The sequence below is a fragment of the Somniosus microcephalus genome, chromosome 8, assembly GCF_052327205.1.
Source record: "Somniosus microcephalus isolate GS21.2 chromosome 8, FLI_Smic_1.0, whole genome shotgun sequence".
Lineage (NCBI taxonomy): Eukaryota > Metazoa > Chordata > Chondrichthyes > Squaliformes > Somniosidae > Somniosus > Somniosus microcephalus.
Window position 1 is genome coordinate 226,229,178 of NC_140994.1, and position 20,207 is coordinate 226,249,384.

Consider the following 20,207-nt stretch of genomic DNA (forward strand, 5'->3'; position numbering starts at 1 on the left):
GTTTTTTTGATTATATTTCTGTGAAGCACTTTGGGTTGTTTTTTCTGTATTAAAGGTGCCCTATAAATGCAAGAAGTGGTAGTAGTTGTTGTGACAGGTACTGCAGGTTACTTAAGTTTTCAATGACAGGGTAGATGCAGGGAGGATGTTTCCCCTGGCTGGGGAGTCTAGAACCAGGGGTCACAGTCAAGGGGGGTGGCCATTTAGGACTGAGATGAGGAGAAATTTCTTCACTCACAGTTGTGAATCTTTGGAATTCTCTACCCCAGAGAGCTGTGGAGGCTCAGTCGTTGAGTATATTCAAGACAGAGTACGATAGATTTTTGGACTCTAGGGATTCAAGGGATATGGGGATAGTGCAGGAAAGTGGAGTTGAAGTAGAAGATCAGCCATGATCTTATTGAATGGCAGAGCAGGCTCAAGGGGCCAAATGGCCTACTCCTGCTCCTATTTTTTATGTTCTTATGAAATGCCAGCCCCCTGTTTCAAACTTAATATGTAATAGATGGATAGATATTGGTTTAATGTTTGACATGCTTTAGGACCAGGGCTTCTTTAGTTTAAATCTATTGATGAAACTGGTCTTTGCATGGAGGATAGGAATGTCACAGATCTTGTTTTTGGTTTCATATTTCTGGGTGTGCTCCTATTACTCTGCCTATACAAGCAGCACCAAAACACGTGATTGTACCCTGGAGACATCTTCAGTAGCTGTATACTTTCCAGGTATTTAATGGGCTGATAATCTCCATGGCAGTGAATTTAACATCAACCATTTGGATGATGTTTGATTTAAATGCAGCTCCGGCCCATGTAATATTTTCAGCAATCATTTTCTTTTCAATGCCAGACTCTTAATCTGGCTTTTCACTTTACAGGTGCTTAATATTTTGGGTGTAGCCCAGTCTTTTCACTTTAGGGATTTGCATTTCCAGCATTTGCAGTTTTTTCCCTCTCTTGTTGCCTCTTAAGGTAGTTTGCTTCTTGATCTGCCTATAATGTGTCTGAGAGAGCAACTAGGGATGGCCTATAAATGCAGCCTTACTAATATTCTGTGAACAAATAATTAAAAAAAAACACCTGGTCAGTTTAACCAATTCATTAAAATTGCATGTTTTACATCAAAGAGTCAGGAAGTTATGTTCAGAGCAGTAGACTGTAACCAAGTGCTGAGAAAGGTGCTCTCTACCTTTTGGACCACCTTCAATTCTGACAAAATTGCTGAATGGTTAAACTAATAAAAGATCGTAGTACAGTGTCAGAAAATGGTTCCATGGCATCAGAAGTCAGCCAATGAGAAGATTACAGTCAACCATCAGGCTCATGGAGGCACCAGAAGAAGCTCCGACACCCGCGGAAGACGCTGTGGCTCAACATTTTTTTTTCTTCTCCAGCTTCCCTTCCAAATAACCCCCCTTAACTCTCTTCTTCTGAAAGTGGCAACTCAGGCTGGAGCACAGTTCCATCAGCAGCCCTTTGGCCATTCTTCCTATATGAGGCTTAATGATGACTATTAGAGTGTGGGTGCCATCATACCCGAGCCCACTCATGTACATTTCCAGCAGGGGACACTGTTTAGAGCTGAGAAATGGAAACCAACACCAATTTCTCCCTCCCTAGATCAGTGACACTGATGTCTGGGTGACGATTGGCTAATTTAATATGACTAGGAATCAAACTGGGACCTTCTGGGTCTGTGCAGCTCAGTGTCACATCATGCAGTGCATTTGCCGACTGAGACATTGGAAAACTGACTAAAATTGAGACGAGGGTTTTGTTGAACACAAGGGTACAAAAGCTGCCAGCAAATGATGATAGTATCTATTATGTCCGTGTGTAATTGAGACACGGACTGCAGGAGCTGGTTACAACAGGTGTTTACTGAGTGGAGACAAAACTGGAACTACTATGCAAAGTTACTACACAGGCTTATATACAGGGGTGGTCACTACTGGTACTGCAGTATACAGGGGCTGCAGAATATAGTTCCTTCTGCAAGTACATACACTACAATTCCTCCCCCTTTAGCTAAACAGTACATAACATTCGATTAATAATTAAATAACATATTTACAATTACAGTTGCTAGATACATTAGCTGAAGTTAAGCAATTATAAGTTCAGTCTTTGAGGAGGCTTCCTGATTCTGTCTGGATAACGCCTCTTTGGGGTTTCAGGTTCTTCTGGCAAAGTTGATTCGGGATCAACGTCGTTGTTTGATTCGTCTGCTTCCAATATCACCGATTCTGAGGTAGATGCAATTGGTACTTCGGTTTCATCACCAGATGTATCGGATCGTGGTGTGGAATTGACGTTTTCCAGTGACTCTAGAATCTGGTCAGCATGGCATCTTACAATGCTCTCTCCAACATCCACGGTATACATTAGGGGTCCTTGCCGTGTGCAGATCGTTCCTGGCTGTCATTTCTCTGTGCGGTAGTCCCGGGCCAAAACTGGTTGACCTATCTTAAAACTCCTGGTCGGCCTTTCATTCATATTCTGAAACTGCCTGTTCTCCACATCTCTTCTGATGTTTGGCTTAACCAAATCCAAGCGGCATCGTAGTCTTCGATTGAAGAACATCATGGCTGGAGTTTGGTTGGTAACCGCATGTGTCGCATTCCGGTAGGCAAACAAGTTATCCACCTTGTGTTGTAGGGGTATGTCTTCATTACACATTGCCTTGATAGCCTTCTTGAATGTTTGAACGAACCTCTCAGCCAATCCATTGGTGGCTGGATGATATGGGGCGGATGTGTAATGCTTAACACCATTGTTCTTTAAGAACCTCCGGAACTCTTCAGACACAAACTGTGGTCCATTGTCGGAGCAAATCTGTTCAGGCAGCCCATTTCTGGTGAATATGGTTCGTAAGACTGTGATAGTTTTTTCTGTGGTGTTTGAGGACATTTTTATTACCTCTGGCCACTTTGAATGTGCATCCACCGCAATTAAAAACATCGAGTCCATAAATGGACCAGCAAAATCAATGTGCACCCTTTGCCATGGAGATGAGGGCCACTCCCATGGATGTAGAGGGGCTTGTGGTGGGGCGTTTTGGACCTTCTGGCATCCTGTACAGCTCTTGGTCATCTCTTCGATTTCTCTATCAATTCCCAGCCACCACACAAACGCTCTGGCTAAGTTCTTCATTTTTACCCCTCCCAGATGACCCTCATGAAGCTCATTGAGCACTCTATCCTTCAATTTGGTTGGAATTACTACTCTGGATCCACACATCAAGGTTCCTCTGCACACTGACAGCTGTTCTCTTCTCGGCGAGAATGCTGGCAACAGTGGTTCGCCATGTGCTGGCCATCCCTTCACCGTTAAATCATAGACCCTGGAGAGTGTCGGGTCATTTCGTGTTTCCTTTTCTATGTTTGCATTCGTCACAGGTAGACATTCGACTATGGTCGAGTGGAATATCTCCACAGGATCCACTGCAGGTGCTTCTTCCACCGTCGGCAACGGTAGGCGCGACAATCCATCAGCATTCCCATGCTGTTTAGTTCCTTTGTACTCGATGCCATATTGGTGTGCCCCTAGGAAAAGGGACCACCTCTGTAGCCATTGTGCTGTCATTATCGGGACGCCCTTCTGAGGGTTGAAAATGGAGACAAGAGGTTGATGATCAGTTAGTAGAGTAGATTTCTGACCGTGCAGGTAGTGATTGAACTTCTTCACCCCCCACACCAGGCTGAGGGCCTCTCTGTCAATCTGGGCGTAGTTACGCTCGGCTGAAGTTAACGAGCGTGACGCAAAAGCTATCGGCCTCTCTGAACCATCAAGGAGTTTATGTGACAGTACCGCTCCAATGCCGTAGGGAGACGCATCACACGCCAGTCTTATCGGTAGTGATGGGTTGTAGTGAGCCAATACTTCTCTTGAAGTGATTAGGTCCTTACTCTTCTGAAAGGCCCGCTTACATTCATCGCTCCATTTCCAAGCTACTCCAGTTTGTAGTAGGGCGTTCAGTGGGTGCAGAATTGTGGACAAATTCGGCAAAAACTTATGGTAGTAATTCACCAATCCTAGGAATGACCTCAGTTGCGACACACTTTCAGGCGCTGGAGCCTTAACTACCGCTTCAATTTTGTCAGGGGACTTATGTAACCCCTTTTCATCAATCACGTGGCCACAATACGATATCTGTTTCTTAAAAAACTCGCACTTGGGGCGATTGGCTCATAGCCCGTGTTCTCTTAGTCTAGTGAGCACCTGCTCTAGGTTGGCAAGGTGTTCACTGTCATTTTCACCTGTCACTAGGATGTCGTCCAAGTAACACTGGGTCCCTGGAATCCCTTGCAGGACTTGTTCCATCGCTCTTTGCCATATCGCCGGAGCTGATGCTACTCCGAATACCAGTTGATTATACTGGTAAAGACCTTTGTGTTTATCGTGAGATACTTCCTAGAGGATTCTTCAACCTCCATCTGCAAATATGCTTGTGCTAGGTCAATTTTTGTAAAACGCTTCCCGCCAGATAGTGAGGCGAAAATATCTTCTATCCTCGGAAGAGGATACTGTACTGTGTGAAGGACTGGGTTCACCATCACCTTGAAGTCCCCACAGATGCGAACCTTCCTTGGCTCCTCAGACTTATTGTTTAACGTTTTTTTCATGACAGGAACGATGGGTGTCGCCCACTCGCTCCAGTCTACCTTAGATAACACGCCTGCATTCTCCAGATTCTCCAGCTCTGCCTCGACAGCTAGGCGAATTGCATACGGTACCGGTCGTGCTTTGAAAAACTTGGGGATTGCGTTCTCTTCTATTTTTATCGAGGCGGTTACGCCTTTAAGACTTCCCAGTCCTTGATGAAATACCTCTTGTGGTAAACCACTGTTATTGTTACACTGTTGTTATCACCTACACAAGGTTACCTCTTGCCTCGCACGCTGTTATACCTAGGCATACCTCAGCTGACTCCGCCCATGGCTCCGCCTGCTTGCCCAGGTATAAAGGTGATTGCTTGGCTAGTATTCTTCCTTGCTGGAACCGATCACCCACGAGGGTGGGCTCTGTTATTTAGCCAATAAAAACCTATAGTTACTATCTTAACTCGTCGCTTTTCATGAAATGAATTGATAGGTATATCAATTTTATTGGCTAAATTTTGAAATGACTGACCAGCCCCAGCAGCCGACTTGGCTGCGAGCCCTCCGACCGCCGTACCTGGATCTAAATCCACAGGCAGCGAATTCAGCCCTCGACTTCGCTGACTGGCTGAGCTGCTTTGAATCCTACCTGGTAGCCTCCGGCGTGCCATCGGAAGCCGACAAACTAAGAGTTCTGACCGCCCAGGTGAGCCCTAAAGTATTTGCACTCATCCGGGACCTTACTACATACGAGGAGGCCCTCGACCTGCTAAAAGAGCAGTACCGGAGCCCAGTAAATTCAATGTATGCCAGACATCTCCTAAGATCCCGCTCGCAACAGCCAGGAGAGTCTGTAGATGAATTTTTACGGGCGCTACAAACACTCGGCAGGGACTGTGACTTTAAAGCTGTATCGGCTGCACAACATGCTGAAGGAAATATCCGGGATGCCTTCGTGAAAGGCCTTCGGTCCGACTACTCACGGCAAAGACTGCTTGAATCAAAGGACCTCGACTTGAAAGCAGCTACAGCCCTCGCTCGCTCCCTGGAAGTGGCCCATCGGGACCTCGAGGCGTACTCCGGGTACAGTGCTGCGCGACCGTGGGACTCGGGCCCGACTCCGGCCGCAATACCCCTCGCACCGCCGCCCCTGGGACCTACTACGGCGTCGGTGTCCCGGAATCGATCGGGACCGCCACCCCCGGGACCTGCTGCGGCAGCGGAGCCCCGCAATCGGGCCGCCAGCTGCTATTTCTGTGGCCAGGCGAGACATCAAAGGGTGCGCTGCCCTGCAAGGAACGCGACCTGCTCCGGCTGCAGAAAAAAAGGCCACTTCGTGAACGCCTGCAGAGGGAAAGCCACAGACGCCAGCAGTGCCTCATGTGAGTTGTGGGGGTGGCCATCTTTGATCAAGGCCACAGACGCCAGCAGTGCCTCATGTGAGTCGTGGGGGCGGCCATCTTTGATCAAGGCCACAGACGCCAGCAGTGCCTCATGTGAGTCGTGGGGGTGGCCATCTTTGATCAAGGCCACAGACGCCAGCAGTGCCTCGTGAGTCGTGGGGGCGGCCATCTTCTCCGCCATTTTGTTCGCCGCACTCGGCCGCCATGTTGTCTCCAGACCCGACCACCGCCTCACCTGCCGACGACAGCAGCACACTCAGCCATACACTGGCCTCCGTCACGCTTGACCAAGCTCTCCCGCATCATCTGTCCAGCTCCATGATGGACATCGAGGTCAACGGCCACACCACGACCTGCCTGTTTGACAGCGGGAGCACGGAGAGTTTTATTCACCCAGACACGGTGCGCTGCTACTCCCTCACTGTCCGGCCAACGCGCCATCGGATCTCGATGGCGTCGAAGTCCCATTCAACAGACGTCAGCGGATAGTGTGTGGTGACCCTGTCGGTTAGGGGCACGGAATATAAAAACTTTAAACTTCTCGTCCTGCCCCAGCTCTGCGCTGCCGTCCTACTAGGGCTGGATTTCCAATGCCACCTCCAAAGTGTCACTTTGGCATACGATGGATCCCTCCCCCCACTCACAGTCTACAACCAGCAGTTTTTAAACTGCCCGCCGCATACCACCTGCGGCCTCTCCACTCTCAAAGTCCCGCCCCCCTCCTTGTTCGCTAACCTCACCCGTGACTGTAAACCCGTTGCTACCAAGAGCAGGCGGTACAGCGCCGGGGACAGAGCTTTTATTAGCTCTGAGGTGCAGCGTCTCCTGAAGGAGGGCATCATCGAGGGGAGCACCAGCCCCTGGCGTGCCCAGGTCGTAGTCGTTAAGACTGGCAATAAAAACCGCCTGGTCATCGACTACAGCCAAACCATAAACCGGTACACCCAGCTGGACGCATACCCCCTTCCCCGCATATCTGACATGGTCAACCAGATTGCACAGTACCGGGTATTCTCCACCATCGACCTTAAGTCGGCCTATCACCAACTCCCTATCCGCCCTGAGGACCGCCAGTATACCGCCTTCGAGGCGAATGGCCGCCTCTACCACTTCCTTAGGGTTCCCTTCGGCGTCACCAACGGGGTTTCGGTCTTCCAAAGGGAGATGGACCGGATGGTTGACCAGAACGCGCTGCAGGCCACGTTTCCTTATCTAGATAACGTCACCATCTGCGGCCACGACCAGCAGGACCACGATGTTAATCTGGAGAAATTCCTCCGTACGGCCCAACGGCTGAATCTCACTTACAATAAGGAGAAATGTATATTTAACACCTCGCGCCTTGCCATCCTCGGCTGCGTAGTAGAGAACGGAGTCATCGGCCCCGACCCCGAAAGAATGCGCCCCCTCATGGAGCTTCCCCTTCCCCACTGTCAAAAGGCACTGAAGAGAACCCTGGGGCTCTTCGCTTACTATGCCCAATGGGTGCCCAATTATGCGGACAAAGCCAGACCCCTCATGAAGTCCACCTCCTTCCCCCTGACAGCAGAAGCATGCGCAGCCTTCTCCCTCATAAAAGGAGACATTGCGAAGGCCACAATGCACGCAGTGGATGAGTCCATCCCTTTCCAAGTGGAGAGCGATGCATCCGACTTCGCCCTAGCTGCAACCCTTAACCAGGCGGGGAGACCTGTGGCCTTCTTCTCAAGGACCCTCCAGGGCCCTGAGATCTGACACTCTTCTGTCGAGAAGGAGGCCCAGGCGATTGTGGAAGCGGTACGACGCTGGAGGCATTACCTGGCAGGCAAACGATTTACCCTCCTCACCGACCAGCGTTCGGTTGCTTTTATGTTTAATAACAAGCTGAGGGGCAAAATCAAGAACGACAAGATCTTGAGGTGGAGAATTGAGCTCTCCACCTACGAGTACGATATCTTGTACCGGCCTGGTAAACTCAACGAGCCCCCAGACGCTCTATCACGAGGTACATGCGCCAACGCGCAAGTTGATAGACTGCGGACCCTCCACAACGACCTCTGCCACCCCGGGGTCACTAGACTTTACCACTTCGTTAAGGCCCGCAACCTGCCCTACTCCATTGAGGAGGTCAGGACCATGACCAGGAACTGCCAAGTCTGTGCCGAATGCAAACCGCATTTCTATAGGCCGGACAGAGCAAGCCTGATCAAGGCCACCCGCCCCTTCGAGCGCTTGAGCATCGATTTTAAGGGACCGCTCCCGTCCTCTGACCGTAATGTGCACTTCCTCAACATTATTGACGAGTACTCCCGTTTCCCCTTTGCCATCCCCTGCCCAGACATGACCAGTACCACGGTCATCAAATGCCTGAACGACCTCTTCGCCTTGTTCGGGTTCCCGAACTATATACATAGCGACCGGGGCTCATCCTTCATGAGCGAGGAACTTCACCAGTTCCTGCTCGCGAGAGGTATTGCTGCGAGCAGGACCACCAGCTACAACCCCCGGGGGAACGGCCAGGTGGAAAGAGAGAACGCAACAGTTTGGAAGGCCGTCCTCTTAGCCCTAAAGTCTAAGGGCCTCCCAACCTCTCGCTGGCAGGAAGTCCTCCCGGCAGCACTCCATTCCATCCGGTCACTGCTTTGTACTGCCATTATCGCCACCCCTCATGAGCAAATGTTCGTTTTCCCCAGGAAGTTGACTATGGGAACCTTGCTACCAACATGGCTGACTTCTCCAGGGCCTGTCCTGCTGCGGAAGCACATGAGGACCCATAAAATGGACCCCCTGGTCGAGAGGGTGGCCCTCCTGCACGCCAACCCCCAGTATGCCTATGTGGAATACCCAGACGGGCGGGAGGACACAGTCTCCTTGCGAGACCTTGCACCCTCGGGCACCCGAGACACCACCGTTATCCCCCACCACTCCCCCAAATCCAGCTCCTGTAGGCGGCATGCCGGAACCCCAGGGGCCTTCGTCGACCACGCAGACACCAGCATTAACATCGGATACTGCACCACCGCCGCCGCTGCTGCACCGGTCAGAATGGCTTACGAGGCCTCCTGAAAGACTGACATACACGAACTAGTAGTACACTTCACCCCGCCGGACTCAATTTTAAACAAGGGGTGAATGTGGTAAACCACTGTTATTGTTACACTGTTGTTATCACCTACACAAGGTTACCTCTTGCCTCGCACGCTGTTATACCTAGGCATACCTGAGCTGACTCCGCCCATGGCTCCGCCTGCTTGCCCAGGTATAAAGGTGATTGCTTGGCTGGTATTCTTCCTTGCTGGAACCGATCACCCACGAGGGTGGGCTCTGTTATTTAGCCAATAAAAAGCTAAAGTTACTATCTTAACTCGTCGCTTTTCATGGAATGAATTGATAGGTATACCACCTCTTTAGCGTTAGCTAAAATTTTTGACAATCGTCCAGGTGTGACGTCGTCATCCTTTTTACCAGCCACAGTCAGTGCCTGAATGGAGTGCCAGTCTAAACTTATCTTTCTGATCCATTCACGTCCCAATAACAGTGGTCCACCATCTTGCAGTATGTACAGATACAATTTCTGTATTTCTTTGCCGTTGTATTCGACAGGCACCCTTATTTTCCCTCTGGGGTATACTTTCTGCCCCGTATATGTCTTCAAGACAATGGATGTGTCTTTCAAGGGTATGTGTGAGAATAGCCGCTCGTAGTCTCGTCGATTCATGACGGTCAGGGCTGATCCTGTATCCAATTCCATTTTGACTTGGGACCCTGCTATCGTGAGGGTGACCCAAATGGTTCGGTGATCCTCTTTTGCGATTACGTTGTGAAGTTTGAGACAGCTTAGTCTCTTGTTCCCGGATTCACTATCGCTCTTCTGGTCTTCGGAACTACTGTCCATCATCTTTTGTACTTTCCTGTACTGTTCCTTAGTAGCCTTTTTGTTGTCGTTAGTCTTCTTTCCAGACCTGCAAACTCGTGCAATGTGTCCCATCTTTCCGCATTGCCTGCATATTTTGTCCTTGGACCAGCAGTCCTTCTGGTCATGGGTTGTTCTGCCGCAGCGATAACATTTTTCAAATCCCCGTGTCATTTCATGGGTGCCGTATTCCTGTGGCTTTTGCTGTATTTCCACAGCTCCCCTTGCTGCTGCTTCGTACGATACTGCCAAGCTGAAAGCCTTATCCAGCGTCAGCTCTTTCTCTGAGAGTAACCTCTTCTGGGTTCCTTCACTCAGGAGTCCACAGACAAATTTGTCCCGTAGAGTGTCTGTCAGTCCTGCTCCGAACTGGCAGTGCTTTGATAGCTTGCGTAGTTCCGTAAGGTAATCAGCATTGCTCTCATCTTTATGCTGATTTCTCCTGTGGAATTTAAATCTTTCTGCTATCAGCAGCGGTGTAGGATTTAGGTGTTCCTGTAGGATATCAACAATTTTGTTAAAACTCTTCGCCATCGGTTTGGCTGGAGTGATCAGGTTCCGCAATAGGCCGTACGTTCTTGCGCCCATTAAGTTTAGTAGTACGGATGCCTTTTTCTCATCGGCTACTTCATTTGCCTTGCAATATACTTCGACTCTTTCCACATACGTGGTCCAGTCTTCTATTGCATTATCGAAGGCAGTGATATTGCCAGTCTTCGGCATCTTGGGAATCTAAGATGGCGCCTCCCGTGCTTTGCCTTCTTCCCCGATTTAACAAAATGGCGCCTCCCGCGCTTTGCCTTCTTCCCCGCTGGATTAAGATGGCGCCTCCTGCGCTTTCTGTCTTCTCCGCTGCTGCTAGCGCTGTTGCTGGCGTTTTTATGCCTTGATGGTGACGCCCTATGGTCTTCATGCACTCCCCCCCCCCGCGCTGCTAACGCCGCTCTCCGCGGTCCCCGTGGCAAACTGCAGCTCCTCGCGGCTTTCTGTGCTTCTAATTTCTTTTATTTTCCCGTCATCAGAGCAAACCCTACGGGACACTTTCCTCCCTCTTCTCGGGTCTGTACGCTGCCCGGCTTCGTAGCACCGGCCGCGCCCTGTGTGCTCCACCCTCTCTCTCTCTCTCCTCTTCCCGACAACGCTGCTCGGCCCCGTTGAAAAGCCACCTGATCGAGCTCTAGCCCGCCGCAGCCCAGGAAGGATCAGTGTACTACCTGCCACCAGCCCGATTAGCTGGAACACCATAGACAGGATAACCAAGCTCCGCTCTCGACAGCCTCTCCTTCAAATCCGATGAATCAGAGGCGGTTGCCCACGGTCGACGCTCATTTCTTGTTTTTTTTTTTCTTTTGTTCCTTCTTCCTTCTGGCCTCGACCTCTGACAACTTCACTTCAGGGATGGATCCCCATGAGGTGGTGCAGACTGTAGGTAAGTTCGGATCTGCTCGTCGCCAGTATTATGTCCGTGTGTAATTGAGACACGGACTGCAGGAGCTGGTTACAACAGGTGTTTACTGAGTGGAGACAAAACTGGAACTACTATGCAAAGTTATTACACAGGCTTATATACAGGGGTGGTCACTACTGGTACTGCAGTATACAGGGGCTGCAGAATATAGTTCCTTCTGCAAGTACATACACTACAGTATCAAGCAAGGATTTTTGGATCAAGTTGAAGCAGGTTATTGGTGGAGCAATTCCACGTCAGTTGATTATTAACTGGGATCTGACTGCCGCAAATACTGTTCCAATTTCTCAATGGATAAAGCCAAACAGAATTTGTGAGCTCGATGACAAGCAAGAAATGATCAACTTATTATGAATCACCATGGCTGATAATTTGCTGCCACTGCAAGTCCTCTGTGCAGGTAAAATAACAGCCCACCCCCACCCAAATTGCGTTTCCTGATAACTAGTGTATTGCACGTGAATAGAATGATTGGACTAATGAGACTATGATGAACAAATATATAATGACTTGATTCTATACATCAATAGGAAGTTAGAACAATTAGAAAACCAAAATCAGTCAGCTCTAGTAATTTTTGGTGCTTTGGCTGTTCTCAATACACAAGGCAGAGAAACCCACCTGGATTTCCAAATTCTTAGACAAGTCGGGTGGGATTGCGATGGAAACTGTCAGAAATTGTGGGCCTACCACTGCCTCACTGCCCTGACTGGGATTTCACCACCACTGCCCACTCGTTCCCCGTTCACCACATGCAAGTACAGCAGGGACCAGGTCCCACTGCAAAATTTCCTTCTCTCCACCCCAGTTATTGCTGCTTCCCTGGGCCGCAATAATGGAAGGCAACAGTACGGGCCCAGACTTTACCCAATGGAGGGAGAATGCCTTGTAGCGGCCTTCACTCTCTCCAGTCAGCCTCAGAGACTTACCTGTTTGAAGACCTTGGTCTCCACGAGGCCTTCATTTCAGATCTTTGGGGTGTTTCTGCTGGGATTCTCTGCTTTTGCACTGGCGGGCTCCCTTTTGTTAGCGGGAATCCCGCTGGGAGCCCAACGTGCATATTTAATGGGCCCCTTTATATTGGAGCTGAGGTGGATATGGCTCCACCGCAACTCTCCCACCAAAGAGGAGAAATCCCCTCCCAATCTTGCATATGTCAACACCATCACTCTGTTGTGGGTATGGGGTTACTATGAATAGCCTAGAAAAGGCAGAAGATAATCAAATACCAGTTGTAGATATAAAGTCCCAAATTCCTGAAAGTATTGTAAAAACATGTACAGGTTGCACCTGTTTAAAAGGCATAGTGATCTAAGGCTGTTCACATCTGTGCACAAATCAAACCCCCAGGTTTACAGGGAATTATAAGCACAAGAAACTATGCAGTGGAATTCACAGTAATTTCTCTCTTGTACGGACATGTACGTAAAATGATACACAAAGCAGACCTCCCAATTCACACTCATTTTAAGGATGACACCACATTTCAGAAAAACCACGCATACACCCATGTATTTATCTCATTATTGGGTATTTTCTATCAGAATAAATAAAGTTTGTAATATTTACTTATTATTTGATAAATGTTTTACTTTAGAACTTATTTGTTTCTTACATTTGTTCTTTTCACTGGTAACATGAACCTGATTTTTGTTTCCAAGCTGTTTCCTTTAATCCATTGCTTATTTTTGATTTCTTTGCTGTCAGTTTTTTTTAGAAGTGCTGTAACATGTGATTTGTGATTTTGGCTATCTAGCATCCATACAGGAAGCAAAAGAATGTGGTGGACCCATGAATATCCCAGCATCTATATCAATAGTATAAACAACAGGCTATATTGTTTTAAGAAGCTCACTAGTGATATGGTTCCATAACATTATTTTGCTCTCCAGTGAAAGAAAATCAGAGTTGGACGCACTTGTACCCATAGCAAGGTAGTTAGAGAAATAGATAAATGGTTAGCAAAGAAGGGGGGGGGGGAAGAGGTCAAGTGTGAAGAAAGGACTGAGAGGAGAAAATCAGAAAAAAAAGTAAAATTAGATAAAAAGGGAATGAAACAGCAGAGGACAGACAAATGTTACTATATGTTAATACTGGACTGGAGGCTGGAGTATTGGTTCAGTATTTACAGTGGTGCAAGTGGGATCCACATTTTCACTACCTGTTCATGGCTGCGAAGTTAGGGAAACCAAGGCTCCACAATGGGACTGAAATGGAGATCTGCTTGCTACCCTCCTACCTCCAGCATAACTTTTAATAATTGATTTGAACTGCCTATTTTTAGCTGTTTTGAATGAATAAAATATAAATAGTGGTGTGGCAGGCCACTGTAGTTTGTTCTAACTTTCAAAGCTTACTTTTTTGGCAAGGTGTCCCACCAAATTGCTTTTATGCCAATGACAATGGTTCCCATTGCAAGACTGCATCTTCCAGGTGATTTCCGATAGATTAGCTGCTCCTGTATGCATGTGGGTCACTCTAATTAGCTACATCACCAAAGCTGCTGAGGAGATGAACTGTAACTCTGCACGTGACGCAGCTACCTCCACGGTATGAGTTGCACAGTACACTCCAATGCCAAGTTCTTGAGAGTGAAAAAAAGTCAATAAAATCTTCGAGCCAAATTATTTTTGTATCTCTTCCCCTTTTCTCCTCTTCAGATTCTCATGTTTATGCTTTAAAATAAATGGAGAAAAAATTGCGGACCATCAGTTGGGCTGAAAAATGGTACTCAGTTATCTAACAATGCAGCTCAAAGTGCTCTCTCTGATGACTCTCTGTGTGATTTATTTCCCCCAGGACCAGCTATAAGTATGTGTGTGTACGTATGCGTGTGTGTGTTTTATGTTCTTCTGGACTGTCTATGACATGTGCCCAACTGTGGGGGCAAAGGGCGTGAAGGTTTGGGATGAATCCACATTTTGTCACTCTGAAGCACAGTCTGTGAGGACAAACCTTTTTAATTATCAATACCATCACCAAAACAATTGGAACCACTAAGACATTCCACATGCTTTATCAGCATGGTTTTCTTTTCCACTTAACCAGCAGCACTTCATTATCCTCCAGTCATGGGGCCATTAAATAAAACAGCAATCATTTTATCACAAGTCAGTTGTACGATATGGATTTTATCTTAAAACACAAATATACATATACTAAATTACACAACATCGGTGAAGAGCACAGTCTAGTAGGGTCCCTTTCTGTCAGTCTAGAGATAGAACTGATGTACTTCAAAATATCATAATCTTTGCAGAACTTTCTCTAACACAGATAATAGCAACTCATACAGTATCTCTCCCAAATGGATTTTAAAATTGTAAAGCATCACTACCACGGTCTTATTTTTCTCAGTCCACTTTCTTTCATCCTCTCCCCTCCTCTCTTGAAGGCTCCCCCTGATGGGTGTAGTTCTGGAAGTGAAAGTTGTCCTTCGGTTTCTTGTTCAAGTGGGCATTATTGATGTACAAGCCACGACTATATTGGCAAACTATTCAGCATGCGGGTCATCACTGCTGAACCTGATCTTGTCCTCACTTGACATCTCCACACAAAGGGGGTCAAATTTTGACTTTGTGTGATAGTGCAAAACGGGTGATAACGAATTGGCAGCTGATTCACTATCACCTGTTTTACACAATTGCACAAAGTCAAAATTATCCTCAAGCACTTTCAGAAAGGAAGACATTTATGTAGCGCCTTTCACGACCACTGGACATCCCAAAGCGCTTTACAGCCAATGAAGTACTCTTTGAAGTGTAATCACTGTTGTAATGTAGGAAACGCAGCAGCCAATTGCTCACAGCAAGCTCCCACAAACAGCAATGTGATAATGACCCAATAATCTGTTTTAGTGATGTTGGTTGAGGGATAAATATTGACCAGGACCCCAGGGCTAACTCCCCTGCTCTTCTTCGAAATAGTGCCATGGGATCTTTTACGTCCACCCGAGAGAGCAGACGGGGCCTCGGTTTAACATCTCATCTGAAAGACAGCACCTCCGACAGTGTAGCACTCCCTCAGTACTGCACTGGAGTGTCAGCATAGATTTTTGTTCTCAAGTCTCTGGAGTGGGACTTGAACCCACAACTTTCTGACTCAGAGGCAAGAGTGCTGCTACCCACTGAGCCACAGCTAACACCTGCAGGGCTCTCTGTATAGCAAACAGGAGTGGAAACTCTAACCAACTTTACTTTCCATAAGCCAGGGACCTAAGGCTCCCACCATTATCCTAACTGAGAGTACCTAACTTGGGGATTGAACATTGTCTCTACTGCTACATTGTCTCGACTGCTCAGTAACTAAACTCAGTGAGGCATTAGGGGAGACCCCCAGCATTCATTTTTGGTGAAACTGGTTAGTAGCAACGATTGGCATACATAAATTCCGGCTAGATGTTTGATAATTTTTTACAGATCAATTGGTAAATGTACTGAAACCGTACCATGCAGACCAAGAGGTTTCAGGCTTGATCTCCAGCTATGTTGTGTTAACTGCTCTCAGTTACAATGACAGCAATTGAATTCAGCACCCCTGAATTAGGGAACAGAAAATTCATCTACAGTTCTATCCCTTGATTGCTGTCCTGTGTGCCTTCTGCTGGAAAATGGATGTCAGATGGGGTCAGAAGAGGCCCAGCTATCTGATGTTCCTCCTCTCTCCCTGCCCATAGGAAAATCACCTACTAGATTTACTGTCAGACATGTGAAGAATGATTTTCCCTAGTTGCCCCATTATGTGGCTGAGCAATGAATCCCATGCAGAGGCCCAACGTTATCTATCATTGTAGTTGTTGCCTTGCTGCAGAATAAATGTATCTCCAATGAGGGAAGCATTAAGCAATGTTTGGCGTCACTGGTCCTTGAGAATCCACAGGCAACGTGGAGACAAAAATGATAAACTGTAACAAGTAAATAAAATCTGCTTACAATAACTGCCGTATTACTTCATTGTCCTTTCTTCCCTCCACATTTTCTCCCATTCTCTCCTGAAGGCATTGGGGTACAGTTTCACAAGCACTGGTCATACTCTCGTACCTCACCTAAGTGGACGTTCTTTACAGATGTGAAGAACGTACAATTAAGCTGTTGTAAGCAGGTTACGTTCTGCTTTTTTTTTAATTTACTTGTTACAATTTGTCATTTTTGGCTCCATGCTGCCTACGGATTCTCAAGGACCAGTGACGCCAAACACTGCTTTATGCTTCCCTCATTGGAGATGTGTTTATTGTGCAGCAAGGCAACAACTACAATGATAGATAATGTTGGGCCTCTGTATGGTAGTCAATGCTCAGCCACATATTGGGGCAACTTTGGGAAAATCACTCTGAACCTGGGTGGTACATTTAAATGTTGTGGACTACAGGGAATAAACCCCCATGCTGCATCAACATGCTGAACCAATAAGTCAATTAGAAGTTGTTTGATTCATTTTCTTTGAAATATACCTTCCACTGACTGACAAAGGAGGCTGTCTCTGTTAAAGGGGCACAGCCTTCTTCATAAAATATATGGCAAACCTGTTTTTTTTTTACTTGTTTGCCATTACACAGGAAGAATGATTGTTTGTGTGTCAGAACACATCATAACATCAAAAAATGTCACCCTATCACTGGCAAGTGCCATCATGACAGAATATGGTGAATGGTTTTTCAGCTCTTGTTGCTCAAAATAAGAGTGCCCCTTTAAGAAAACATCACTTAGTGCTGAAATATATGGATGTAAAATGTACTTTTACATATATATTACACTGTACAAAATTTAATTTATGACAGTATGATCGTTCAGTATTAGAAGATAATGCAAGAACAATAATTACTATGTACAACTTTTTTTACATTGATATAAAGGATAACAGATACCCAGAAGTAATTACAAGCCAGTAATTTGACTGCTAAATCAGTTTCTAACCTTCATCAAAACTCTGAGATGAGGTTACAGCTTTAAAATCACAGAGTATTTTTTATAACATGAACTTCATGAGGGTGTTTGATATATCATTTAAAACAGATTAGATTTCTGCTGTCTGTGAGATTGCACATTCACACGAGCCTCCATCTGCACAATAACAAATGAATATGCCCTTCTTTGTAATTGTGTGTAGTTTCTTTTGCGGGCCTGAAAAATACCGGCAGTTTACTAATGACATCTTCACAGCAGTAGACTCGACCATTATTTCCTGACTTCATGTCCCATTCGTTTCACTGGGGAGCAAGTGCACTGAGTTTGAAATGAGGCTCCACCTGGAGCTCCTACCTTCAGAACAATACAGCAACTACATGTGGTTCTAAACATACGGTGGAACCCTGCCATTAAAAACTCCTTTTTAATAAACAAGCTTCCCCTTCCCACCACCACTTCCAGCAGAAGCTCGATATCTGTTGAGCGAGGAGCTCAAACCTTGAGGAAAAGAATCCTTGGTAAAAATAATTACTTTGCTGCTGGTACCCTGTGATGCTATAATATATGAATGATCCGGACTGGTATGGGGGGGAACAGATGATACAAAAATAGTGAGTGTGATTAAAGTGTGAAAAGGAGTGTAAGTGACTTCAGGAGGATACAGATTAATTAGCACGTTGGGCAGATAGATGTCTGATGACATTTAGCAGAGAAATATGAGGCGATACAAGTTTGGAAGACATACATACTAAATGGTAAAACTTTAAAAGGTGTAGAGGAGCAAAAAGACTTAGGGGTTCAGATACATTGATGGGAGGACAAGTTGATAAAGCTGAAAAAAAATGAGAATTAAGATCTTATTAATTGGCACATAGGGGTAGAAATGTCCTCGCGTTTTCTGGACAAAAAACAGCAGCAAAAAAGATAAATTTTGGGGTGCAACATGCTGTGCCCGATCTGCGCCGGTGTTACAGGTGCTGCCATATTGGTAAAGGGAGCTTTACAGGCATTCTGGACAGCCACGAAAAACAGACATTAGGCCCCTTACATACATAAATGATTGAAATGAGGCCTGCAGACAAATTTAGCCCGGCCTTGGGCCTTCTGGTTGGCACATGCACTGCCTACGCAGCCCCGTTTCCCATTTCTACCCCATAGAATACAAAAGCAAAGAGGTAATGTTCAAGCTAAACAAAGCATTGGTTAGGCTGCAGTTAGTATATTGTGTCCCATTTTGGATGCTTTACTTTAGCAAGGATATCAAGGCTATGAAGACTGTGCAGAAGAGATTCACAGAGACAATTCCTAGGATGAGAGACTTTAGTTATAAGGGCAGATTAAAGATACAGGGGCTTTTCTCATTAGAACAAAGAAGGTTAAAAGGAGATGTGATACAGCTGTTCAAAATCATGAAGGGTTTTGAAAAGATACATTGAGGGGAAAAAAAGTGAGGTTGATTTTAAACCAGAGCTGGTTTTGGGCAGATGAGGAGCAGGGCGAGTGTGACTCGCTAGCCTAAGTTTCAAACCCGGGCTATTTCAACTCCCGGGCTTCATTTAAATGCCACTGCTCCATTTCCAAAGAGGATGCAGAGCGGTTGCCAGCAGGGAGAGTAGCGGGGAGGGGGTCTTGGGAGGCTGTCTCAGGAAGAAAGGGGAGAGGCCAGGGCAAGAGAGCCTATGACCTTCCTTGTGACAATGTAGCCATTCTACATTGAGATGCGAAAAGGAAATAAGCCAATTTAGATGTCACAACACAATTACCTGAGGGATTCAACTGGTCAAAAGATGAAAATAAAATGAATGAAGGGGGCGGGGTTTGAACTTTGAAATGTGCTTACTCCTGCTATTGGCCAGGCCAGTAAGTGGGGTAGGGGAGTGAAGATGGTTGTGGTCAGACCACTTGGATGGAGGAAAGGCACTTCCCGCTGGCAAAAGAAAAACATTGGAAGATTGGCCAACATTGGAGCACTTTCAGGCTGGTTACTATCTCTTGGTTGGGTGAATGGTGAGAGGGAGGGGCCATCCAGAAAACTAACAGATTATAAAAAATGAGTAAGAAAATAAATATCAGCAGATGAAGAATTTGGAGCAGTTCTGGGCAAGGATATATTGTATAGGCTTGCACCTATTAAATGTTAATAAGCTATATTGTGATTGTATACTAATGGGGAATTATTGCCACTTTGAGCAGAAATCAACCTAAAAGAGTTGGACATCAAGGTGATGTCACTGCAAAGGCATGTTGTGACGAACTTAATGTTTTTGCAATGAAAACAGTATCACATGATTATGAGTGATACTGTGTTTCATGTTCATCAACTTAAACAAAAAGCTTTTAGTTAATTATCCAGGAGCAACAATGTGCCATTAGCTGGTTCTATAATCCTAAAGAACCAGCTTCTATTACTACAACATAACCCCAATTCACTTTATGTAATTATCTATTTAAGTTACTTCACGTGCAAACAATAAGAAATGTACAGCTAACATTTGCTGGTTTTGGAATGATTGTTTTAACCCACCTTGTGACCTGAATTACTTAATCTATTTTAGACTTTAGAGGGGCCTTTTTGGGAAACCAAAGAACAGGTTTTTTTTTTAGAAAGAAAGCAAAATGAAATTACTATAACTGAAGGCTGTTTTCGAGAAATTCCAGTTGCTCCTCAGTCAGTCTGAGATTCTCTTCAAGTTCTTTTTGCTTGATTAATAAAGCTTTCTTCATTTGGACAAAGTGTTGACAGTGTTGAAGCTGCTTCTCAGTGAGGTAGTTTGTGAGGACACTGAAGGTCACTCGCTCCCGGTGGTCTTGATGTTCCTTCAGTCCTCTGGCATCTTCATGCTGGCGGGAGAGGGTCCTGTGTCTTTCATTCAATGATTGCTAAACAAAAAGAACATGTATTATAACTAGCAAGCCTTCTGTGACACTGAAGTCAGAGAA

At 46.2% G+C, this 20,207-nt stretch overlaps 1 protein-coding gene across 1 annotated transcript in view; it reads right to left on the reverse strand.

Moving 5' to 3' along the window:
• Nucleotides 1–16,601: 16,601 nt before the first annotated feature.
• The window catches only part of shroom1 (shroom family member 1), a 69,670-nt gene continuing 66,064 nt past the window's right edge, over nt 16,602–20,207 (reverse strand). Inside the window, exon 7 of the mRNA XM_085995753.1 lies at nt 16,602–20,147. Within this exon, the coding sequence (XP_085851879.1) occupies nt 19,893–20,147 (255 nt within the window). The 3' untranslated portion in view covers nt 16,602–19,892. The remainder of the gene's footprint in view (nt 20,148–20,207) is intronic.